At 47.3% G+C, this 26,463-nt stretch overlaps 1 protein-coding gene and 1 non-coding gene across 2 annotated transcripts; one reads left to right on the top strand and one right to left on the bottom strand.

Moving 5' to 3' along the window:
* Nucleotides 1–13,685: 13,685 nt before the first annotated feature.
* On the top strand, nt 13,686–18,253 carry LOC149343421 (alpha1,4-N-acetylgalactosaminyltransferase 2-like). Its single transcript, XM_089546963.1, has 2 exons — nt 13,686–13,785; nt 17,433–18,253. Exons 1-2 carry the CDS (start codon nt 13,686–13,688, stop codon nt 18,251–18,253), a joined length of 921 nt encoding a protein of 306 aa, XP_089403089.1.
* A 1,257-nt stretch (nt 18,254–19,510) lies between these two features.
* Nucleotides 19,511–19,583, bottom strand: TRNAT-CGU (transfer RNA threonine (anticodon CGU)). Its single transcript has one exon. It is a non-coding gene; the product is annotated as a tRNA-Thr (tRNA).
* Nucleotides 19,584–26,463: the final 6,880 nt, after the last annotated feature.

Below are 26,463 nucleotides of genomic sequence, written 5' to 3'. Positions count from 1 at the left end.
TTCGGTTCTGCTTCTCCATCCTCCTTGGCTTCAGTATCAGCGGCTCGACATAGCCTTGCTTACGTGAACCTGTCTAGGTGGTGTTCCTTGACAGCGGTGGTTTGAGTCAGAGAATCGAGCTGAACAAGGTCAGCCCATCTGGACGACTCTCTGTTTACGTGAACTCGATACGAACGAGTCAGCTATCGCGGCGCGCATCGGCTCCGCGCTTCTGTTCTTTGCTGCAGAAAAATATATTCCAGAAGCGTGAAGAGAATTAGGCATAATTTGCAGATGGGGCTGCGAGTCAACCCACCCCTTGCGATAGAGATGAAGACTTGAGTCCACGACCGGGTTCGGAGGTTCACGGTCGGGGCTCCCGCAGGCAGAGGTGTCGCGGGCTCTCGGCATGACTGCTACTTGCCGGGCGCGCGACCTGCCGTTGCGAGCGGCGTAACAACGACTGACAGCAGCTCGCCGCCTGCGCCCAACCGATGTCAATGACAGGCCGCACGCGGCGCGTCGCACTGACAAGGGGCAGAATGCGAGCACGCAGAGCGCCAGCGTCATAATGACGTGGGGGCGCGTTTCTCGGGGCCGGCCTGTCAGCCTGGATGCCGGCCGCCGGCGTCAGAAAAACACGCTAGTATTATTTGTTCACGCTCATAACAAGCACTGGAATAGATGAATGCCAAAAATGAATCATTTTTGAGGATCGTTGGCTGATGCCGAGTTGTTGGCAGTATTTAATTCGCCGATACAAGCAAATTTCATCCCATGACCGCTTGATTTACTGCCTGGTCGCCGCTCGCATAGATGGCATTTGCTAGCTCCGCTGGCGTCGCGGAAATCGAGCATATCTTTATTTTATTATGGGACAGGTTCACAGTTAAAGGGGCGACGAGAGTAGTACCTTTTACAGCGCTGACCAGTTCCGAAGCTCCCTCAGCTGCGGTATCGATAGTATCGATGTAAAACCAGGTAGGCTTAGCGACGACCAGGGCCGCCGGCAAGCCTCACAGTTCATCACCCGGCGTGTTCGCAGGCGGCGTCGTTGCCGAAAGCTCGGCATGCTGCCACTGCTCGAATATAACAGGCAGCCTTTCTGATAGCATGGCTGTTTTGTCTTTTCTGGTGGGAATGTGAAATACAGCGAGTCGATCTGCAGGCCGGCCGGCAAACCTGGATCCCGTCCGCTGGCGTCATAAAAGTGAGCTAAAGATTTTTCTTCACGTAAATAATAAACTGTGGGAGCAAGAAGTGTGGAAAATAGATCATTTTTGAGGATCGTTGAAGAATGCCGAGTTGCTGGTAGAAGCAGCAACTGTAATACGAGCAAATTTCTTGCCACAACCGCCGCTCAGCTGCCGCTGCCCGGCCATTGCTGTCCGGCTTGCGCGCCTGGCGTCCGCTATATAGCTCCGCTGCCGAGCGCACCGCAACAATGACCATATTTTTTGTTGTGAGACGATGCTGTTGACAGTAAAGCGATGCCAAAAGCAGGCATTTTATTATAACCCAGGCTACTTCCGAAGCGCTGTCCACCGCGGCTTCGATGCGAAACAGGCCTAGCGAAGACCAGGGCAGGCAGAGAGGAGTGCAGTTCGTCGCCCGGCGCGCCCGCATCCAGCGACGTTGCCGAAAGCGCGCTACGTGGGAAGGCATGCTTTGTCGCAGCGCGAGTACAGCCGGCAGTCTTTCTGATAACATCGTTATTTTGTCTTTTCTGGTGCGAACTTCAGTAGCCAAGCAGCGCGCAGGCGCTGGTGTGCGGTGGCAAAGTGTTACACCGGATGTGGGCCGGGAATGAGTCTAGCGGCTCAAAGATGCTTGCCGCTCCGTGTCCCTGCTTGCAGTAGGCGGCAGTTCGCAAGCGGCGACTGGTGCGGCGTGCCGGCCAAGTTTTCGCACATGTGTCAGCTTGTCAGCTAGCAGAATCCATTCTGAGCAGACGACGGTGCCACATTCGAGTCAATATGCCTGCTGTAACCTCGGTCAACTATGGCTAAACAGGCCTCGCTAAGCCGCCATGTTGTGTTGACGACCGAAGCCTCTGATTGGCTTCTTAAAATGACGTTTGCTGTGAGTTGAGGGGACGCGCGCTGGGAAACCGAAATTTAGTTTTTTTCGCTATTCAGTCAACCCAGACGATGAAACGAACCAAGGTATACTATAGAATGAAGGGTCAGAATTCCAAATACACACGTCGTTCAAAATTTTCGGAAAACATTTCACGACCCCTTTAACCACTGAGCCACCGCGTCGGGGACCATGCGTGACATTTAGAATGACCTCTGACGTCGTGCCATGCTTAGTGACGTCATAGCATGATGTCATACCAGGGTAAGAGATGGGCTACCAAGTCTAGTCGTCGCGCAGCGGCGGCCGATAGCCACGCGTGACCTGTAGACGCGGCGCACTGCGTTCCTTCATTAGACGCGGCACGCCGCGTTCCTTCCGTTAGCGGCGCTGCGCTCGCCTTCGCAACCCACCAGGCTTAACCAAATCCAAGCCTCCGCCAAATTTTTTATTAAACTAATTTATTTTGTTGTAAACGGCAAATCATAGCGCGAAACTTAAGGCCGTCGACGTCAAAAAATTGGCGGGGGCTTAGCTTTGGTTAAGCCTGGTAGGTTGCGAAAGCAAAAGCGCAGCGCCTCCAACTGAAGGAACGCAGTGCGCCGCGTCTACAGGTCACGCGTGTCTACCCAATACCTCCTAGAAAGACTTCACGTCTTTCTAGGAGGTATTGGTCTACCGGCCGCCGCTGCGCGACGACTGAAGCGTCTTGAAACGCAGTGCGCCGCGTCTATAGGTCATGCGTGGCTACCGGCCGCCGCTGTGCACCGCCTCAAAGCGTCTTTGGTAATTTTTTTTATATTTTGTTTTTGATATTGTTGCGTCTGAGAGAAAGAAAACATAATCTACAGCTGGTATGACGTCACAGCGGCAGTAGCGCCACAGGTGCGCGGCGCGGCTAGGCACTATACGCACACCGTTACTGCAGTCGGGCTCTCTGAAGGAGCGAGTTGGTAGCCCATAATCTACAGCTGGTATGACGTCACAGCGGCAGTAGCGCCACAGGTGCGCGGCGTGGCGTAACTGCAGCCGGGCTATCTGAAGGAGCGAGTTGGTCGCCCATATTCACTCCGCTAAAGGTCAAACGTAACTGCAGCCGGGTCACGCGAAGGCTTGAAAGTGCGAGCAGTATTGCTTTCGCAATAATATGAGCAGTGTTTTAATGTTTTTAGAGCGCAGCTCTTTGGCGCCCCGCGGTGGCTCAGTGGTTATGGTGCTCGGCTGCTGACCTAAAAGATGCGGGTTCGATCCCTGCCGCGGCGGTTGAATTTCTTTGGAGGAGAAATTCTAGAGACCCGTGTGCTGTACGAAGTCAGTGCACGTTAAAGAACCCCATGTGGTCGACATTTCCGGAGCCCTCCACTACGGCGTCTCTCATAGCCTTAGTCGCTTTGGGACGTTAAACCCATAAACTAAACTAAACTGTTTTTGCGTTTTGCAGCGTCGCCGTCGCCGTTTTCCGTTGTAACCAGCAGTGGACACTTTAGTCGCGCTTAAAGCACGAAACCAATGGAGCGGGAGCTTGGAAAGCAGAGGGCAAAATGGATAAATTAGTTTTTGAGGAAGGGAAATGGCGCTCTCTGTGCCACACATCTCTGTGGACACCTGAACCAGAGGGAAGGCGCATAACTGCCTTCTTGGAACAGTGGACACCTCAATCGTTCTTTAAGCTACGCGGCGTGAGTGACAGACGTGCGCGGTATGCGCTGGCATTGACAACGTTGTGCCAGAAACGCGGCGCTGATGCCATAGGCCGTCGGCGTTCGTTGGCGTTGGCCTTGACACCGTTTTACACTCCGATCATTTTAAGGGAAGGAAATGCGGATAACTGGCTCCATATGTGAGCGGATGCCTGAATCGCGCTGGTAGGTAAGTCGGGTGATGAGAGATGGATGTGGGCTAGCCGTATGCGTTAGCGCTAACGGTGAGCGAACTCTCGCGATCAACCATTAACTGCCATCTGCCAGGGTGGCAGGGTGGGTGGGGACTTTAATGTAGATATAAAGACAAGCAAACAGGAATTCATTACTAGTCATGTGGGAGAACATTCCGTTGTTCTCGCTCCTAACGCCTCCCACGGCTGTGACAACCACGTGAATACTGCATATAGTTCTTCTTTGAGAACCAGGCATTGGTGCAACAAGTCGAGCATATATTTATCTATTGCTCCGACCACAAAGCTTCCTTCATGACGATCAAGAACTGTTAGCGGAGTGTTTCTTGAGGAAAGAATATGTGTGAAAAATAACAAGTTGTCTGTAATTGCACACATGTCTTGCTCGAATACTTTGCATCAATCTATCGAAAAGCTGAAACATCTGATGTCCTGCACTCATATTTCGACTTAGGTAGTAAGGTAATAGTCGGCCATTTTTTACTTGGCATTTTTATTCGAATTACGGAGCGTCAAAAAATACGAATATCAAAGCTTAGTTGTCATTCTCGCGCTGCATATTTATAAAATAGACTCGCTCACATCTTTTGTGCATGAAATACAGATGCCGTGTGTGTATTTGCTAATGTGAAATAAATTCACTTCAATTCGACAATGACAGCTCGAGCAGCGATGCTACAGATGACAGCGTTGCCGGTAAGAGGCTAATTTTAAACAACGATAATAACTATCAAGAACGTATTTTCTTTTGTATCCGTGTTTAATTAATATTTTTGGGTATTGGTAATTAATATTATTATACCAGTTCTCCTATACTGTGCAATATATTTTAATTGTCATCCCAGGACACAAGACCTGCATCTACCTGTCGTAATGCATACGGGGAACGTTGAGTTCCATTTTCCCGCGCAAAAGTTTGGAACACAAGGCTTCTTCTGTGAATGCTGCAATTAACTTTAACGTAAGTTGCAAGTTAATTTGCAAGTTGCAAGTAAGTTGCAAGTTTTTTTTTTCATTTGCAACCAGAAACAGCCTTGACGATCACCCCCCTCCCCCCTCCTCTCCTCCAGTTCCTCACCCCTTTCATTTCATACTATTTTTTATCCTTTTGCAAACTTTAGTTCTTGGCTTTCCCGTGTCATTCTGTGTTTCCTTTGTTGAATGAACTCGGCTATGAATTACTGACTCGAGTGCATGTTAGTTCCGAGCATTTTCTATTCCTGTTGCTTTATTTTTATTTTTGTCATTACGGCAGCCTGATGTATTTTTTTTTTTATTTTGTGCTGCATCGTTTTACTAGCCGCATAGCAATTGGTCCGAATACTTTGTATGCTTGCTTTGACCTTTGAAATATAGACTTTCACTTTGCCTTCTCTATAAAAACTGAAATAGGAAACTATATTAGTTAGTTTGTGAATTAACCATTTAAATATTGAGCTATATCACATAAACAATGTCCAACTCGCTGTACAATTCAATTGCAAAGTTGGTAAAATAAACCCGTAAACGCTTAAAAAATCAGCCGGTATAACACACGACCCCCGATTTTATGATAACTGGCTGGGTATGATAGTACGCAAAGCTCACGAAACTTTTGAGCTGACTATGATGCTTCGTCCTCTAGAGCCACTGGGAAAAATGCCAACGACCATAATTATTTAGCAAACGCTTTAGCAGGAATTTTATTGTAGGCGTAGTCTGGAATCTTAGGGCGTTTGAAAAATTCCTACAGGCGTTAGCAAGAAACGAGACATTGGTTTGATTTTTGGGGTTTAACGCCTCAAAGCAACGCAGGCAATGAGGGACGCTGTAGTGGAAAGCTCCGGATAATTTAGACCACCTGGGGTTCTTTAACGTGCACTCACATCGGACAGTTCAGGGGCCTCTAGCAATTCATCTCCGTCGAAGTGTGACCCCCGCGCTCAAGATCGAACCCGCGTCTTTCGAGTCAGCGGCCGAGGATCAAAACCTGAGCAACCGCAGCGGCTAAAATTACAAGATATATGCATTCGATTTTGGACAGGACTGAAGAACGTTTGAACCTTGTCGTTGTTTAGTAATTGCTAATAATTTGGAAGTCGTGCAGGATGGGTGAGATATAGAAGTATGGGAGATGCGCAACCTGTTGAATGCCTCCTAGCTGCCCTTGTTACAAATTAGGCAGGCCGTGTTTTCCTTACCTATCACCCTCTTTGACAGTGCGATCAGCTGTGATATCCGCGTTAAATTATAGTATAGCCGTAGGTTGGGCAAATTTTCCTTACCTGTCACCCTCTCGACAGTGCCATAAGCTATGATTTGCGCGTTTAACCTCGTTAAAGCGAAGTGTCATTAGACATCACTTGATTGCTGCAGAGTGCAGGGAGTGAAGTGGCAAACTTAACTTTCAGAACTTCAGCACGCACTCCTAGCTCCCTTACATACATGTTCGTGGCAGTTACTGAGCACATCTGAAAGTTCCGCTCCAAAACGCAGTAGTTCTGAACACGTGTTAAAAGTTATGAAAATTTTGTATGTTGCTGCCTTCAGCTCTGACGTGTCCGAGAAATTGCAAGCCACTTGAAGCCCGTGAACATAACGGAATACTTTAACTGTAGATTTTCTTTTACCGTTTTTTAACGGCAAACTTTAACGTGGCCGAAAAGGCAGCAGCGTGTTTCTACGAGCACAGACTTACCGTGCTGTACACACAGGTTAGTCGTGAACTCCCGTTTTTTGTTTTAACTGTACGCTTTGATGCTGCCTCATCTGCCCTTGGTATTTTTGTAATAGGCGCCGTATTTGAGGCTTGCACGGAAAACAATACTTGTTTATCTTGTCAAGATTTCAGCGATGATGAATGGATTAATCTCATCCGCCCACACAACTTTCTGCCGCCCCCTGCTACGCTTGCCTTCTCTTGGAATCCACACCGTTACCCTTAAAGACCAGCGGTTATCTTGCCTTCGCATTAGATACCCCGCCAAAACCCATTTCTACTTGTTGATTTAGACTAGGACGTCATTAAACCACGTTTGTTCCCTCCGACATTCTGGCCGCTTCCGGCCTCTTAACGTTACACCTGTCATTTTTCTTTCCGTAGCTCACTGCGTTGCCCTTAACTTCAGCTGAATCCTTTTAGTTAGCCTCCTCGTTTCGGCCCCATAGGCGTGTGCCGGTAAGGTACATCTGTTGTATACTTTTCTCTTGAGCGATATTGGCAAACTGCCATTCATGATCTGAGAGAACCTGTCATAAGAAGCTTCTTTCTTAGACAAAATGTGTTTCGTCGATCATTTGTTTTTTGATTTCAAGAATGTTTTCGGCATTGTTCGTCATGCTTGATTATTAGATAGGTTACTGTGCGTCAACATCACCCGGAGAATAACAGCTTTGGTTAAGATTCTGTCTATAAAAACTATACAAATACTGGTCATTGGCGCTCAGAACCAGGAAGAATCTGTTACCTTAGACGCCTCACAAAGGCCAGTTGTGGGGCGGCTTCTGTTTTCATTTTTTGGAGTGACATGACTATTTCAATGCAGAACAGAAAAGGACAGTATATGCTGTGCGAGCTTCGTTCAGGAACCACTCGATCCTTAGGCTTCATGTTTTTCACATTTACTGATTGACAAAGCCGGTATTCATCGCAACCAACATTTGTTTTAACTACAGATCATCTGGAATGGATCACCTATTGAAATTATAAGAAATAAAATGGAGAACTCATGCGCTAAAAATGTTATGATTCACCAAAAATAAATTAATAGAGTCGCTCACCCCAGACTGCCCATGTAACATTTCTGAAATTTTATTTCTCCTCGAAACTTAAAGCCACATGAGCGAAAAACTATTTGAGCAATGCCAAAGCTAGTGGATTGCCAATAAGGCCGGAGCAGTCAAGACACCGAACTGAACAGTAGCATAATGATGCGTAGATTAATTAGAACGACAGAAAATATGCGGAAAAAAGAGCAGAAAAAGCAGACGCAGTGTAACATTCCTAGCAAGTTTTTTAAGGGTGAACCCTTTTTTATGAAAGACACAAAGTTACTGGCGTCTTTACTTCTAGCGTTAAGGCCTTTTTTTCTGTATGAAAAGGCTTTGCATATTTTTGTACCCTTCATGTTTTAAGACAAACTGGCGCTAAGATCTTTTTTCTGTGCCAAATTATTGCTGCTTCCCTCTTCTGTCAATAATAGGCTATCCTGTTTTGCATTCTCCACGAGCATTTCCATTGGTTACTTGAAGTTGCTTATTATACCTCTTTAACTGGCTCGCCTTACATGCTTAGTGTTTTGTCTTCTTGTGAATGTCAATTTATCCGGCTACCTTGGCATGTGTGCATATGTAAATAAAATTTGACAGTTACCATCATGTCTTTTCAAAGCTGCAGTAGTAGTGTTCGTCAGATTACCATGGAGGAGCGTCTGCTGTGAGGGGATCCGTGCCACCAGCGTGGCAGTGGAGGTCCGATACTGGGCCGAGAACAGCGGTAGCTGGGTCTGAGGCTTATTGGTATAAGTGTGATGCTTAAACACTGTAAACTGGACCCTGACAGCCGCTAAATGAGCAAAGAATATTTGACTGAGTCTTCACAGGAAGGAGATTGTAACTTACAGGTGCGCCTCTACAGTGCTGTTTTTTGCGCTCAGTGACAAGTGGCAAATGCCTCTTCTGTATAGATGCGCTGTGCATCCTTTAGTGTAGGCTGCTGCAATAAGAAGACTCGAGCAGTTTGTTTTAGACCAATATTACCAAAAGGGCCTTGGATTTGCAAACAAGACGGGGCTTAGAAATTACTTTGCAATGCAATTAACGATATAAGTTAACAAAGTGCGCGCCCAGTTTAGCCAGCACTCTGCTAACTGTATTCGACGGCCCTACTGACCTGAACTACAGTGTGAAACAGGACCTCCCTCATCACTGTCAAGAAAAACTCCGGGCCCTGTTCAACCGCTACCGTAGTTCCTTTGCGTCGTCGGCACACGTCGGACGCACACGTCTTGCAAAGCACCACATTATTATAGACGACGCTGTCCGGCCCCATCGTCAGTCCCCCTATCGAGTTTCCTGTAAGCAACGTACCGCTGTCAGGGCTCAAGTTCAGAAAATGCGGGATGTCGATGTCATCCACACATCTCGAAGCCCGTGGACCGCACCCTAAAAAAAAAAAAAGATGGGACATTGCGGTTTTGTGTCGACTACCGTCGATTGAACGTCACAAAAAAATGTGTATCCTCTGACAAGAACCGACCACGCCTTGGATCGCCTCTGCGACGCCAGATATTTCTCTTCCATGGACCTGAAGTCGGGATACTGGTAAACCGAGGTCGATGAGAGGTACGGCGAGAAGACGGCTTTCGTCACACCCGATGGATTACACGAGTTCCAGGTGATACATTTCGGTCTTTGCTCTGCTGTTCAAAGACTAATGGACACCGTTCTTGCCGATCTGAAGTGACACCCTTGGCCTGTATACCTGCATGATGTGATAGCCTTCGCCCCATGTTTCAAAGGCCACCTTCCTAGCCTCCACACGGTCCTGCAGGCTATAAGGTAATCTTGCCTTACACTTGAAGTCGAGAGGACGCGCTCATAAGTGCTCATTAAGTTCTATGGTCATGCAACGATGTACAGGATGCTCATCATACCACTCTTCTTCGATGTTGTAATATGCAGTGCCGAAAGATGAAGTCCCGAAAAGATGATCCTTGTCGGCTCTAGCATCCCATTAGTCATGTGACGCCTTTCTGAGCATGTATTATGACGAAACCTTTCCTTATGTTACCGCTGCTGAGCTTCGCAGCATGAGTACACAGTTCTCCTATTCCAAGCGCGTGTTGTTCAAGGAAATTATCTCCTTTTTTTCTTAGCGGTTAGTCGCGTGTTAGCACCGCAGAGACTAAAGTCCCAGCTGCTACGAAAACACTCCCCACTGAAAGGATATGCCCCACAGGTGTTCGTTTCCATTGTGAATACTGTTGCCGACAGCACGTAATCGATACATTCGAAAAGGTGGTACCTTGAGAAATGACCGCAAGACATTGTGAGTGTATCTCGAAATATCCACTGTAAGGAGAGCAGGATTGAGTGTGTAGCGCCACCAAAGACAAAGCGGTGAGAACAAGCTACAGAGAACGCTTTGGACCTCGGCCTCAGCCGGAAGCTGCCGCCGCTGGTTTGCCGCTACCTCTTCTCAGGCAACCCTAAACAAAAGTGGCCGTGGTTGCCTCCTTGGAGACCTCCACATCGACCCCTACAACGTGGTGACCCGGCGAATCACCCCTCCTTCACCAGCGGCGTTCCAGGGTGGCATGCTGGCTGGACCCACGCTTTGACCCGCCGCTTGTGTCCTTTTGCTGTTTTGACTCTCGTAGCTCTCGCCTAGGTTAACTTCTTTGAAATGGTTACGGCACGCTTCTGGAGTTACCTTCTTGATTACCTCTGATGCCAATAATGTTGTTAATCGGCGCGTAAGCTTTGATACCGAACACATATTCTTCCATAACAAAAAAATGATGGTCGATTCGCGTAGTTAGGCCAAATGCGGACTAGGTACGCTAGCAGTTCGGTTGTCACGTCGGTTTCTTTGTTCACATCTAGTGTTCACGGATGGCAGTTGTTCGGATATCGATAATGGGATAATGTCCATATCTATGCGGAGGTGATCATTCTGTCCATTCATAGATATCTGGGAGTCTTCCTACCACTCCTGGCGCAGCGGTGCAGCGGTCAAGCGATACACCGCTGCCCTTCTCTGGCAGGTGCTGCCATCGGTGAGACTTGAGTTGGTTAGATTGGGTTGCGATCCATGCTGCTCTTCCCGACGCCTCTCTCGATTCTCGCAATTGAGTGACGCCTGCATATATATATATATATATATATATATATATATATATATATATATATATATATATATATATATATATATATATATATATATATATATATATATATATATATATATATATATATATATATATATATAGCACAATAAGATAAACGTACTTTGTTGCTAGTTTAAATAAGATGCGAAATTGAGAAACGCTTCTTTTAAGTAAACGTTTATTGGGAGTCGACGTTTCGGACAGAGCCTGTCCTTTCGAATATATATATATATAGTAAGAACGTAGACCAACGTTTGAAACGCTTGAAACAATTTATTGACGTTTCGATCGACCGTGACACGGCTTTCGTCAGAATCTGACGAAGGCCGTTCCACGGTCGAAACGTCAATAAATTGTGTCAAGCGTTTCAAACGTTAGTCTACGTTCTTACTACTACATACCGTGCCAAGATTCCCCCCCCCCCTTTTCTGCTGCATATATATATATATATATATATATATATATATATATATATATATATATATATACATAGCACAATAAGATAAACGTACTTGGTTGCTAGAGGTAAGATGCAAAATTGTGAAACGCTTCATTTAAGTAAACCTTTATTGGGAGTCGACGTTTCGGACAGAGCCTGTCCTTTTTCAAGGCTGAAGTTACGTGGTTCTTGCTTCACTTCTTAAAGGGTCTTCATCATTCACCTCGGATATCAGATTTTGTTTCTTTCATTGTATGGTTCTAATAAAAGTGTGTAATCATAACTAGGTCTTCATGAGTGTCTTTGTTAAAGTAAACGGCGGTCCCCATACTATTGCAAAACATTGCAGAGTTCAACTGATTGATCGGTACTTTACGCCCTTAACCATGCATGCAGACAGTGTAATAAAAAGTTAATCAGTGCCAATAATTTCATATTAGCAATTGTGGCATTTCAGTGAATGTTGATTTCTGTGTAATATGATTGGTTTATTGGGGTTTAACGTCCCAAAGCGATTCAGGCTATGAGAGACGCCGTAGTGAAGGGCTGCGGAAATTTCGACCAACTGGGGTTTTTTAACGTGCACTGACATCGCACAGTACACGGGTCTCTAGAATTTCGCCTCAATTGAAATTCGACCGCCGCGGCCGAGATCGAACCCGCGTCCTTCGGGTCAGCTGCCGATCGTCATAACCACTGGGCCACCGCGGCGGGGCAATTTCTGTGCAATATATACAGCGAGTATTAAGCAACGCTTCAGCATGTGGCCACGTATTTCTTGGGTTCGAGGGCAAAGTGTAACCAGAAATCGAAATGTGGTCACTCCTTCTTCGCCTTGTTTACAGGAGGGCACTTATATCATGGGACTCCATCACCAACGGACACACTGGGAGGCTGTGGAAGTATCGACATCGCTACCAGAGAGGGTAAGCGTAGCAGGGGGCCCCAGAAAGTCACTAAAATGTGGGATGTAATGAAAAGAAAAATTACGCAGTTCATTAGAATACTTATGCGATGTGAATACGAAAGCATGCAGATCTCTGCGGCGATGGCTTACTACTATAGCGCAGTGGCGAGCGACGCTGACCTGTTCCCTCCCCGCGAATCGAAGTTCACGAAGACGATACCGGAACCCAGCGCGAGAGACTGGCTGTTCAGAGCGCTGGGTGTTGTGCTGCGGTGACGGCGCAATGCTGTAATGAAGTGGCCAGCGAAGCTTATCTCTCCAGGCCGGCATGGATTCGGAATGTACTTCGGGAAAAATTAATTTTTCTTTCCTGATGAGTGCCCCCTCACTTCGCCATGGTCCGCGCGCACGCTTCGCTTGATCGAAACATGATTCACAGCGCTGCAACAAGGAAGAGCATGAATGCAGGCATGTCTCTTTTTTGCTTCATAATGAGTGGGCCTTAATACTTTGAGTGACCAAAAAAAAGCACTAAGTAGCAGGTACTGAGTTAGCCAGAAGGTCTCAGGCCATGCGGTCTGCCTTTCTGCTTTGTAATGGGGCATTTATGACACCCCCAACGCTCAAATTCTCTGGTTGGTGAGAAGAAGGTTCATCCTCATTCCTGCTGGCTTTTGTAATTTAAAAGTTCCCGATTATACGCTCCAAAGGAGAACCTGAGGTCTGGGAACGCTTCATTTATTTATTAACTATTTATACCACAGATGCCCCTGCTGGAGCTATTACATGAGGGGTGGGTCGTTACATCCCATTGGTCACCCGATCGTTACCACAAAAAACTACATCAATTCGTCCTGAACCCCTTCTACAACGCAATGAAGCGTACTCGGCCCTAAAGTCAAGGCTGAATGTTTTGCTTTTCCCGTCTTAGTAAAATAACTAAATAGTGGAGTATCGAAATACTCTGTGAAGCTCCACATGACGGAAAACAATATCTCGGTTTCACCCAGCGGTGGTTTACAGGCAGTTGTTTGTAAATGCTTAGATGAATTTGGTTGAAATCCTTTTAATGAGAGCGCGCTGAAGGCGGCCGGAGATGACACAATGAGCGAGAGAACTATCGGGGCGTACTAACGCATGCAAACGAAGAGTATGAAACTGAAACGCGGCAGTCTAAGCGCTGCGCGAAAGAGCTGGTCAACACATCCGCCCAGTTGTTCCATGGTGAAACCATACTTCAGGACAGATGAAATGAGCCTGCATTAAGTAGTATCATCACGGTAAGAAAACACTAGAAGGGTCCTGCATCGTTCTTGCGTTGTTTTCACTTTGTGCGCGCACTTTATCCTCGCAGCTTTTTTTTTTCTACCTTTTCAAAATTCCCGAGGTGGCTCAACAAACCACAGTTCTTTAACTCTCCCGTTCGCTCAGGTTGGAGCTGGCACCAACATGAAACCGACGGTAACCCGACAATCACCACACGCAAAGGCATTTCGGAAGTTGACCGCACCCGCCAGAATGCGGTTGCTCTCAGCCCTTTGCTCGGTGCTAGCTCTAATTGGCACCTTGACCCTTTGGCTGGAGACCAGGTATGAAGCAAGGTTGCAACACAACCCGAGTGAGTATCCTGTGAAACTGACGCACAAAATGTGCTGGCAGTCTGAGCGACCGCCATGAGATGCAGCTACCGCTAATTTCACGAAAGTGCAAAGAACAATTCCGTTGCCAAACTTGCTGTGCACACACAAGCTGACATCGTTTTATTGCTGCGTTCCTTCTAGAAGGGCAACAAAGAAGGTCGCACATTTTATGCAAAGGTCATGATTATTTTGGATACCTGGGAGTGGCGTTCTCTAACTTTTTCGGACCTCGCATAACACGCGGGCACATGTTGCACGCCTCCATAAAATACGGCTGCCGCTGCTGGGATTCGATATCGCGACCTTGGCCACATTAGTCGGAGGTAATATCCACTAAGCCACCGGGAGGGCTATTGAACATAAAGAAACTGTTCCAACGTTACACAGAACATTTAACGATCCTCAGAGGAAAGAGTTTTTTGACTGTGGGGAGTGAGGGGGCAAGCACAATTCTCAAGTTTTTAGTGCAACAACAATACTTCACGCAGTCCTCACGAGGAATCTTGTGTGAAGCGGAGAGCAACTAGGGTAAGGTCGAGTTAGTTCGGAGGAACGTCGCCAAGTTGCAGCCAGTATAAGAAAGCTCGGATAATTTCGGAGGGGCGTCGGGCTAGCTTTTGCTAATGGAAAGGTTACCTTGAGGGTGACCTTGGCCAGACGTAGCATAGCAAAAGCCCATGGAGAAATAAAATAAGTATTGCTGCGACTGCGTTTCGAACCCACGGCGGCGCGAACCGATCACCTTTGATGGCCACTGCACGAGAGCGCGGCGCTGCCGCCGCAGTCCGTCACGGCTTGTTTTAAACTGCAACACACTCTGGATATTTCGAACCACAAAGCTGATACAGAAAATTTAAAAAAACTAGCCGCTCCTTCGATGATGGCGGCCTGCAGTTTGGCAGTATAGCCTTGCGCCCTAAGGGTAATATTTAAAAAAGTTCATTACTTAATTTTAGTTATGCCTAATATCGGCTATCTTGAACAACCAACATTCACAGACATCAACGGCGCATCTCTCTCTGGTCTTAAAATAAAAGTTTGTAACGTTTTAAAACAATCACCCAGTATATCACCAAAGTGCTTTCACATGGCTGGTGTCCAGCATTCAAAAGCGACTGTTCGAGAGGCGCTTTCCTAAAGATTGGCTTAGCGAACGTCACACTGAGGCTTCCTAAAAGTGCTGCTGCGGTGTGTAGTAGTTATGGTGCTCGGTTGCTGAGCCGAAAGATGCGGATTTCAACCCGGTCGTTGCAATCGCAATTCGACGGAGTCGAAATTCCGGAGACCGGTGTTCTTCGCGATGTCAGTCGACGTTAATGAACCGCAGGTCATCGGTATTTCCGGAACCCTTCACAAGGGCGTCTCTCACAGTCTTGTCACTTTGGGACATTAAACCCTATGAGCAATGAAACCTAAACTCCATAGAAGTGTCGCTGAAAGTCGTCTGTTTACTATTTTGTTCTGGCTGGCGCTGATCACATCATGCAAGCTGTTCAAACGCGTAAGACTGAATCAAAGTCAAGGATGCAATGCTTGCATCTGTGCCTATAATGCTGATCTTACACGCACGCAAACAAAAAAAATAACAATATCTTCAAGAACGCATATTTTGCAATTATTCAATGGTATGTTCATGAACGCATACTTTCGCAATTATTCAATGCTGTTTTTTTTTTTAATGTTGTAAGATTGGGTTTATGATGCCTACTTACGGCCTACGCTATAGCCTCGACAAGAATTTTCAGGCCACAAGCCTGCTTCTAGCTTTGAATTAGAGAATTCTAGACAGCCGTAATGCTATACATTTATTTCATGCCTTGTCAAGACCTAAGAGCCTTCAGGGCTCTTAGGTCTTCAATGGTGTCTTCAATGTCTTAGGTCTTCAATGGTGTCGCAAGTGCTCCACTGTGCGGCTCAGAGCAGCCTGTGGGGACAGAAGACTTTCGACAAAAACAGTACATTCTGGGGCATGCACAGAGCTCGAATTAGCATATAAAACCTACTCTCTGCTTCTCCTGCGTATGGCCAAGGGGTTGGAGAACACAGCTTCCTTTCTTGCGCTTGTGTTCTTATAAAACGACGTAAATCTGCGACGCCTCTGCAAATTGAAACGCCTATATTCTGGTTCTATATTTCAAAATGATCTCAAAAGATAATAACGAAACGGTTGCTTTTTCTTGACTAAAGTATACAAGTGTCCCCGTGGGAGAGACTAGGTAACGTTATCACATTTGTAACCATGCCAAGCCTCAAGAACCAAAGTGGCGAGAAAAAACGAGCCGCTTTTGTGGGGTACGCCAAACAATCAAAGTTCTGACTGCAACTTGCGATGTTGTGCGCTATCCTGGATGTGGTAGGATTCGTGCTGACGCAAAGCCATTAGTGCGCTAGCAATAAGGCTTCCACTGCACCAGACCGCCATAGCGTATTTGTCTCCCTGGCTCCCAGCTAGCATTAGGACCTAGAAGAGCTGTGTGCCAACCGCCTAAGGGGAAGGTGGCCACGTCGGTCACGTGATCATAATCTGCCCATCGGATTGGAGAGCAAACTGCCTACCATGACCAGCGGCAGTACAATTAAGCATTAGCCGCGAGAAGTTCCTCGGGAAGAGCAACCTGAGTCTCACAAGCTCCGACGATGGCAGCACCAGCCATCGAAGGGCAGTGGCGCGTCACCGCTGCAACACTGCGCCGAGAGTGGTACGAGGACTCTCAGGAATTTTTTAATGCTGCTTATGACGAAATTTATAGCAGTACAAGTGTAAATTGGTGCAGTATTGCGCAAACATACATCATATGGTACATCAACCAAGGTAAATAAGCAAAGCCATAGAAAGTAAGCACAGACCATGCAAAGCCATCGCTAACCGTGCTTGCGCAGGATAATTCGGGAATTACCCCAAGATAAACCACCCGTGATTTTACGAAAATTTCTCGCCTTGCTTAATTCCCTGCCTTTTCGAGGCCCCGTCTTCCTTCGTTTACATTTTTATTGGCCCAGACGGTTCTTAAAGTCTTTAGAAAAATGTTATCTAAACTGCGACGCCTACTACCGCATCCCCTATTCATACCGATATTGCAGCCATCACGGTGACAAAGCGGCAATTTGCTTTTAACAAATTTATTTGCGCTCACCCACTTTCCTCCGTAATGTGTTTGACACACATGGTGCTCTAGGTAAATGTGCGTAAAAATAGAGCTTGAAACATTACTGGCAATAATGGCAAAAAGGCAAAAAAAAACACCGGGCACCTGTCCACAGCTTTCTTGTTCGGTTCTTGATCGCCTATAGAGTGCCGCCTTAAATCACATAGGTACCACAAAGGTGTCCTCCTATGAGGAAAGTTTAGCGTGTTTTAAAAATCTGTGCAATGGTTTTATTTGCTTACTAACGCTTGCATCAACCACGGCCGAAATCATAGGTGAAAGTGGTTCACTGCGAGCTCAACCTAGGAATCTAGAATCCGTTGGCAGGTTTCTCCACCAGACTTCAATGACAAGATGCTACCATAACACGTTGCTAAATTTGTTACTTTTTAACGCGAAAGATACATACCATCAAAGTAAAAGCCGTCACTTCCAGCGAAAATACCCTATTCAATCTGATGTCTTTTCTTTGTTGGCAGATGTGGATAATGTAACCAATAACAACATCTGGTTCATGGAAACTTCTTCCCGCCGCACGCTAACTGCCAGGGAGGCCTGCAGTATCGAGTCGGCGTGCTTACACAACTCGGGCTACTCCGTCCATCTCCTTTCGACCGGAAACATAACTGATGCCGAGTGCCCGTACCATCGTGTGCTTTCTACACTGCGCAACTTCCGCTCGGAGCCTCTGAACGCAAGTTCGGAGCTGGCCGCGACTCCCCTGGCCGCACTGCTCGCAGAGGGAGCCGTTCTGAGAGGCCCATACTCTACGTCGCACCTAAGCGATTTCCTTCGATACGCTGTGCTTTGGAAGCGAGACGGTGTGTATCTCGACACTGACGTCACAGTATTTAACTCACTATGCGGCATTACAAACAGTGCCGTGTACGAAGACGACGGTGTCGTAGCCAGTGGAATACTGTTCTTCGACCGGCAGCACCCTGTTCTTGAAGCTCTGATGCAGATGTGCGCCGATGATTACAATCCAGATGAGTGGGCCACCTGCGGCCCTATGATCATGTCGCTACTGCCGAGGCACGTTCTACTACGCGAGTACGTGAACTTTCTGGACAAGACGACTTTCCTGGCAGTCCCGTATCAGGAATGGGAGAGTTTCTTTGAAAATAGCCGGACGCAGTGGGTCATGGAGATTACAAATGGCAGCTACGGCGCACATTTTTGGAACCAACTGAGCAAAGGGAGGAGCGTGACCCCGGGATCTGGTTGCGCGATGGACGTTATGGCTAAGGTCCACTGTCCCCGTGTATACGAGCTTGCGTCCTTGCAGACGTATTTCTGATGTATATGTATTCTTAACTGTGGTAGTTGATTTGCAAGAACATGACAGTCTAATGAGTGACAAAGGGTCCTATGAAGGTGTGAGCTGAGGTTCTTCTACTCCACTCTAGAAAAATTCAAATAGGCAGGTCGGGCCACCGTACCAGCTAATCTCAACAGGAGCAACTGTTTTGATGTTCTTTATTACAAGTTTTCAGTACCGGCGTTGATGCTGAGTGAATATTGGCATGACAAACACTTGAGGTAAAAACAATTCACTACTCTGACTAACTGCTACGCCTTGGCAAAGACGAGTAACAGTTAATTTATGATGTCCGAATGAGACTGCAAAATTAATTTTTAATTTTCTGAAAACTGCTGCATTTCGATGCCTTCAGTGTCCAAGAGGAAGCACTTAGGAGATAGCAGCGATAGCCAGGCGCCCAGATGCAGCAAGTTCTGTCTTTACAGGTGCACTAAACAGCCGGGCTCGTGATTCTTGCGGAACTAGAACATTGTTGTCCTTAGAAATTCGATAGAAAATATTCTTTGCTGCTCTAAAATTCTCTTGTATTTACGCAAGTGCATCTTTTATACCTCGCACTTGTGAAGAAGATGATAAGCAGCTACAGGAAAGAGTTTTCCTGTTTTCCAGCGTCGAAAAAGTTTCTGCGACGCGCTCCGATAGTGCACGTTTCGTCTAAAACAATCATATACAAACGACCCGAAGTCGCAAGTAGTAAAGTTTGGTTCTGGATACATAGTTCGATTCGATTTTGAAGCGAAAGCTTCACTACGGGACCACATGCTTCGATCGCCGGTTGCCTAGTTTTGACCTTCAGCTGAGTTAGAGGTCAAACCACGAAAAAGAGGAAAATAAATTCAATCGGTATTAATGACTATGAGTCGAACCCGCGGCTACTCCACGGGTTCTCCTTGCGCCAGCTGCTGCGGCTGCTGCTGCGCCAGTGGCTCTTTAGAGGGCCGCTCAGCGACACCAGTAGGCTATCGCCGCTTTTTTTTTTCTTTCATGATATTTATTGTACATGGTTATGTACAGAAAAAGGATATATATTTATATATATAGCAAACAAGGGAAGGGGTATGAGGGGCTCGTTATAAGTATGAGAGAAGCCAACACCCACAAACACCAAGGGACACAGGAGATTTTTAATTAATTAATTTATTTATTTCGTGGTGTTGATCAATTTAGAACACTACTGAATATGTTATCGATTAAAGCTCATTGGTTAGAAAAGCAGAAGAAAAAACAATCACATGCCGCCGGTGGGAACCGAACCCACGTCCTCCGAATTACGTGTCCGGTGCTCTACCAACTGAGCTACGGCGGCGACTGTCAGATCTTCTGCTTTCGGGGGTATTTATGTTTACAAGTGACCTAACGTTGAGAGTGTTCATCAGCGCCACCCACGTTCATAAGCGGCGAACATAGTACGTCCCGAGTTACCGCTGGTGTGACGTGGAACGTCATCGAACGACGAGGGTGAAAGCTTTGCGAGAACACTCTTATGCTTCCTATGGTGTCAAGGCTACCAGAACCGAGGACCTCACAAACAAATTAAGCAAACAAGGGAAGGCGAATGAGGGACTTGTTATAAGTATGAGGGCAGCCAACAGCCACAGAAACCAACGGACACAGGGGAATTTTAATAATTTATTTATGTTGTTGTGTTGATCAATTTATTATACTACTGAATATGTTATCGCTTAAAGCTAATTGATTTAATCAATGTAATCAACATTGCGAATTGCAAGCGATTTGATAAGACTTTAGATAAATTTTGTAATCCACATTTGCCATTTTAATTGGCCTATAACCTTCTATGAAGCGCAATTTTCCCTCATCAGTAGTTTTCGGAATTAGCAGCGTGTGGTTTTTTGTAAAAGAAGGTCTCCTGTATCGAACCCCACCGTGATGTTCCGCAGCCGGACAGGAGTGAGAATAGATTTAGAAGCCTTGTAAAATACGCCTTAAATTCCCTCAGGACCAGGAGTTTTTGAGACAGGTAACTGATTAATTGCATGTTCTACCTGTTCCTACGTGAAAAACCCACTAATAACAGAACAATCGACTTCTGATCAAGGGCTCACTAAGGCGCTGAAATGCGCCAAAATTTCCGGATTATGCGCATCAGGAGAAGCACTAAACAAATTTTTGTAATAATCCACAAATACGAATATTATCTCCTTTGTACTGGTCACTAGTTTGCCGTTGGACATCATCTCTGAAATAAACTTTTCATCCGCGTGACGGCGCTCATAAAGCACACCCTGTCGTGTCGGGTGCTCACGCTGCAGATCACGCTTGGCACGAGATCGCTTCAAATCTTTGTAACCCACTTTTGAGATTAGCTAATTCCCCCGTACATAAGCCAGGTGCTTCGCATTCCAATTCATACAAGTTGTACCAATTTTTCCTTAGTGTCTGTTCCTGATATTTATTGTAAAACGACCTTACGGAACCTACTTCTCTAGCTGTAGCACGCACGTTCTGCTTAAACATTTCTCAAGCGGCGAACAACGGCATAATGCTCAAGAAACAGGATTCCACTTGCGAGCGTATACGACTGACAAATTCTTCGTCATATATTACTGATGAGTTCAGATTCCAAAGCGCCCATTTCGGCCTAAATTTACGCCAATTACTGCTTTCGAGGCGAGCAACCGCCACAAAGTGATCAGAGAATGAAACTGGTAGAGTGTCACAGACCAATCCTCGGGAGACAAATCTGAAATATACATAAATTCGAGCTAGGTCAGCGTGAGAATGTCCCTGAATGCATGTGTAAAAGCGGGAACCAGGACATCAAGCTCCGGTATCAATGAGCCCTGCATCTTCTGTAAAAAGTGAAAAAACTTCCCCGCTCCTATCTCTGGGTGTCTCAGAACCGGCACGATCAAATGGGTCGCACACACATTTAAAGTGATCCATTAGTACAACGTGCCGGTAACAGTCTAGTAAGCTGGCTATGGTTTCAGAAGGACTGATGCGCTGCGGTACAGTATGGAATGCATAGGCATTAATTAGTCGCAATGGCTTTCCATGGGGCTGAAAATCGCAGCATATCAACCGGCCCTCACTTTCGACATTATAGGTCAAGCCCGAACAAGGAAGTGTCTTGCGCAAAAACAAAACAGCAACCCTTCGACAAGCCCACTGCACGCGTCACGAGGACATTATATATTGATAAAAATGGCTGCAGGCCCACGTCGGTATCCTCAAAAACCAGTCATTATTATTATTATTTTTATTATTATTGAAAGTGAGGAGGATACTAGGCAATCGCCACAGCCGACAAGCCTCGTGTTAAACTACACCACACTCTCGCGTGGTGCATTGGAGAGCGTCCTCATTATCAACTTCCAGCGGCTCCGTCCCACTGCGCTGCCTGCTCACCGTAGTCTTCTACGTGGCATAAACCCGTGCTTTCGCTCCGATTAGAATGTAGTAAACATTTTCTGTAGTTTTTAGAGCGCAGTTCTTTGGTGTCCGTTTCTGTGTTTCGCGGCGTCACCGTCGCCGTTGCCGTCGCCGTTGTTCGGTAACCAGCAGTGGACACCTTAGTCGCGCTGCGAAACCTATGGAGCGGCAGGTTGCAAAGCAGAGGGCAAAATTGGTAAATTGGTTTTTGAGGAAAGGAAATGGCGCAGCATCTGTCTCACACATCTCGGTGCACAGATCTGAACCAGAGGGAAGGTGCAGAACTACCCTCTCGGAACAGTGTACACCTCAAACGTCCTTTAAGCTACGTGGCGGTAATGAAAGATGTGCGCAGCATGTGTTGCCATTGACAACTTTGGGCCAGAAACGCGGCGCTGAAGCCATAGGCCGTCGGCGTTCATTCTGTTCATTGGCGTTGGCGTTGACAGCGTTTTACAGGCGCATAAACTTTATTTCCGCCGGCAAATGTAGCAGACTGTGGGGGGTTATAGCCCCATCAAGTGGTCATGACCCCGTGGCATTCAGCGACTTCTAGGGCTCCTGTCACAACACGGATCTGTGCATCTGAGTCGGAACTGAGCAATTCGGCCTACCACTGGTCTGGATTCGAGAGCTGCAAACCTCGAGGAGGGGTGTGCCGTCGGCAAGCCCACAGTATGTGGGATAGAGTGGCATGTTGGCCACATAGTTGACAGGAAGGGGAACGGACCCCAGGGTATATGCGGGCATATATCGCGGAGTTGGGGAAGGTGTTCGTTTGGAGTTGCCTCCATACAGCCTCTTGGGGTTTGATGAGAGAACTATGGGCGCCGGAATATAGAAGTCTACCCACGGGGTAGTGCATGGTTATGTCGTGAAATGTTACCATACGATCTCTCACCGTACGCAGAACGGATGACACCACATCTCGGTCGACGAATCCTCGGGCATAATTGTGGGCCGCCTTGTTCCCTGGATATGATGAGGGCGAAGGGACCGAGATGAATTAGATCGGGTGGAGTTGGAGATTGGTGGAGTGGAGGAGAGATAGGGTGGCAGGGGAGACCCGGTTTTAGAGAGATTTAGAGTCGTTGAAGATGGTTTCTGCAGAGGTGGAGACCATCGCCAACACTATGGCGGCCTCCTCGGCCTCTTCAGGCGATCTGACAGGAATGAAGCACGCAAACAGCGGCCGTCTACAGTAGTTTACAACCGCGAGCGAAAAAGCTTCGCGGTCGTGGTATTCGGCGGCGTCGACATAGACCGCTGTACGACTTGTTAAATAGTTCTTGTGCAGAGACAGCCCTGTCCTTGCGGCGAGCGACATGATACTCTGGGTGCATGTTTTTAGGGAGAGCAGTAACAGTAAGGTTACTGTAAATATGGTGCGGAAGCTGGGCCTTGTCGGTGACGGTCGTTTGGAAGCGTATTCCAAGCTTGTCGAGTATGTGACGGCCCGTGGAAGTGTGGGTGAGACGCTCGTACTGAGAAGTGATACCAGCTTCCGAGAGCTCCGTCACAGTGTTGTAGACCCCTAATGCCAGCAGTTTATACGTGGAGGTTCGGTGGGGAAGATGAAGGGCCGCCTTGTATGCCTCTCTAATAAGACAGTGAACGCGTTCCTGTTCCTCGCAGCTAAGGTAGAGGTAAGAGAGGGTATATGTGAGGCGACTGATAACACGCCTGAACAAGACGTTGGAGATCAGCCTCTCGCATGCCTCTATGTTTATTAGCAATGCGATGAATTAGACGATTGATCTGCCAGACAGAGACTGTAAGTTGAGCCAGAGTGACGGTGTTTTTTCGATTGCTCTGGATGAGGAGCCCCAATACACTAATGATGGATACTTTGCAAGTGGGCTGGCCACTAACAGTAATGGAGATGGAGGATGGCCGTGGAGGCCGGGTCGACCTCGGATGAGTATCAGCCTGGACGTCTGAGGGGAGCAAAAGAGGTCGGCTCCACCTACATGCTGCTCAATGACATCGACCCGTTTTTGAAGTGCGGATTCAACCTCAGCATCATTGCCTGGTGAAACCCAGCGGGTAGTGTCGTCTGCGTATAAGGTATGGGATAGCAGGGGGATAGCGTCTAACGTAGAAGGTAGCGTGTGCAAGGCAATATTGAAAACAAATGGAGAGAGAACGAATGCCTGGGTGTGCCATTGCTACCGAGGATTATAAGGTCTGAGAGGAGAGAGCCAAAGCTAAGTTAAGCTGTACGACCAGAGAGGAAAGTGCGTACATACTCGTAGGTACGGTGACCAGGATTCAGTAGGGAGAGGTTACCGAAAATAGCTCCGTTCGAGACGCAGTTAAATGGTTTAGTTAAATCAAGCCCTAGATTAGCCTTTGTGCCCGCTCTGGTAGAGGGGCACAGTATCTCTTGTGAGAGCTAGAGCATAATGTTTTGCGTAGAGAGATTTGTGAGAAAGCCAATCATGGTGCGAGGTAGAAGACGGTTATCTTCTACGTAATGATTGATACGGTTGAGAATGACGGGCTTCATTAGCTTTCCAGCACAGGAAGTGAGGGAGATGGGGCGGACGTGTTCTAGAGCTAGTCGTTTTCCTTGCTTCTGCATGAAAGTCACGCGTGCATGTTTCCATGTTGCGGGGATTTCACCCTCTCTCCAGCAATCATTCATAAATGCAGTGAGGGAATCAATGGACGGGTCACATAAATTGCGGAGAGTTTTGTTGGAAATGCCGTCCGGTCCCGGGGCGGAATTAGGGCGGAGCTGAGTGAGAGCGAATCTTACCTCAGCCTCCGAAATCTCCGCATCGAGGGCTGGGTTGGCATCTCCCATGCATGGGGGAGAGGGTCCGTGGAGGTAGTATTGAGATAGCGGACCCGAAGTTCATCGAGAAGATCCTGGTCTGAACCGGGGTTTTGTGGGACTATGCGGGAAATTCTCTCTAGTTGGAATGTTTTGCAACCGTCTGAGTTTAAAAGGTATCGAGAAGGTGCCAGGTGCGGGTTAGCCCGAGCTGTACACGCATGTTGTCACAAACTTGACCCCATTGCTGGGTAGTCAGTGCGATAGTGTGCGCTTCAATCTGTTTGTCTATCTCAGCTACTCAACGCTGAAGCGTTCTATTGTGGTGTTCTTTTTTCCAGCGGTTTTTCATGCTTTCGCGGGCACGCCATAGGTGGAGGAGACGGCTGTTTGTATTAAATTGATCAGCCTTGGTAGGTGATTCTTTAGTAGTAGCAGAGACATCTCCCTGGAGGGTGGAGATCTACTCGTCCAGGTTATTAATCCGAGTAGGGGGGTTCTGAGCACGTAGGAAACGAAACTTGTCCCAATACGTGGTTAGGGCCGGGCGGCATTTCCGGCGGAACGGGGACATGCTAAGGGTGGTCGCGAGGAGATAGTGGTCGCTGCCGAGGGTATCCCCAGTGCTGTGCCACCGATCGCTCCGCACGTTTTTGCAGAATGTCAGATCAGGGAAAGTGTCAACAGACACGCTGTTTCCTATGCGGGTGGGAGTGTGAGGATCAGTAACAAGAGTGAAGTCCAGTTCCTGTGTTCGTAACCACAGAATGTCACCCTTTCGGTCGGTGGTGCGGTAACCCCAAGTGGGGTGGTGGGCACTGAAATCTCCCACAATGAGGACACCTGAATGGTGCTCGAGTTTGTTGACACGAGAAAGAAGGGGATGGAGTAGCCTCTTCTGTGTTTTGGAGAGCTATAAAGGTTACGAATGAAGGTGCTTTGGTCACCCCTTTTACGATGGAGGAGTTCGAGCAAGACGCAGCCTACGCCAACGTCGTATAAGGAGTGATGGGCGGCCGTCAGGTTGCGTTGTATCATAATAGCGGTGTCGGGAGCGGTGACATCTAGGGGGGGAGTATGGTTTACAGCCAGGTAGTTTCACTGGGATATGAGTTTCCTGGAGGACGATGATATCAGTGGGGATGTCCAAATTTTAGACGTACTGCTGCAGGTTGCCTCGCTTGCAGCGAAACCACCTGCAGTTGCATGGCCACACATTAAGAAGTGGCGGGGCGCCATGGCAAAGTGTGGGCGAAGCTAAGATGGGTATAGGGGTTAGGGCGTTAGGGTTTTGCATACGCACTGCCAAAGAAAAGTTTTGAGATGATGGGCTTCACAACACTCTTGAGGAAATTTTTGAAGCACTCATGATCTTGCAGTATGAAAGATTTGCGGGAGTTCTAGAAGCAGAAAACTCCAGCTAGGCTAAGCATTAACTATGAAGAACAGCACAAAGCGTGTGGAACCGACTCAATCCGACCACTACCTAAAACATGCACCCCATCCATCGAAAGGAACACGGAAAGGAACGGGCCGAGGTTCTTGGGAAATTTAAAAAAAGAAACTCACATGACGTGGTCTGTGTTGATGCCGCAGACTATAGCAATGGCCGAATGGCACTGGCTTAGCCAGTGCAGAAACTCAATTTATAGCCAGCGCCACAGTTGTGAGGGACACCTCTAAGACTGCCGAAGAATCTGCCATACCACTTACAAGTACGTCAGCGACAATAATATAGACACTAATGTTGCGGTGACGAACTTCGCTAGAGGAAGGGATAGGATAACTTTTTTATTGCCGAAGAAAGGAGATTGAAGGGCTTCTGGTTGGACCGCTTATTACGGCAGTCCACTGGCTTGAGCGGAAGCGAGGGCCCATGTGCTTGCCAGTGCGCGCTGGTGATCAGGGTCTCCGGTGAGCAGAATGTCCTCCCGTTGCATCCTCAGCCCGAGACCCGAGAGCACTATCCATGCTCTCGGGGCAAATCCTTTCGAGCCTGTAGGTCGGACCA

Source organism: Amblyomma mixtum, chromosome 5 (assembly GCF_055824585.1).
Source record: "Amblyomma mixtum isolate Tamu chromosome 5, ASM5582458v1, whole genome shotgun sequence".
NCBI classification, from domain to species: domain Eukaryota; kingdom Metazoa; phylum Arthropoda; class Arachnida; order Ixodida; family Ixodidae; genus Amblyomma; species Amblyomma mixtum.
Note: the sequence above shows the minus strand (reverse complement) of the source record. Positions and strands in the feature narration are given on the sequence as shown.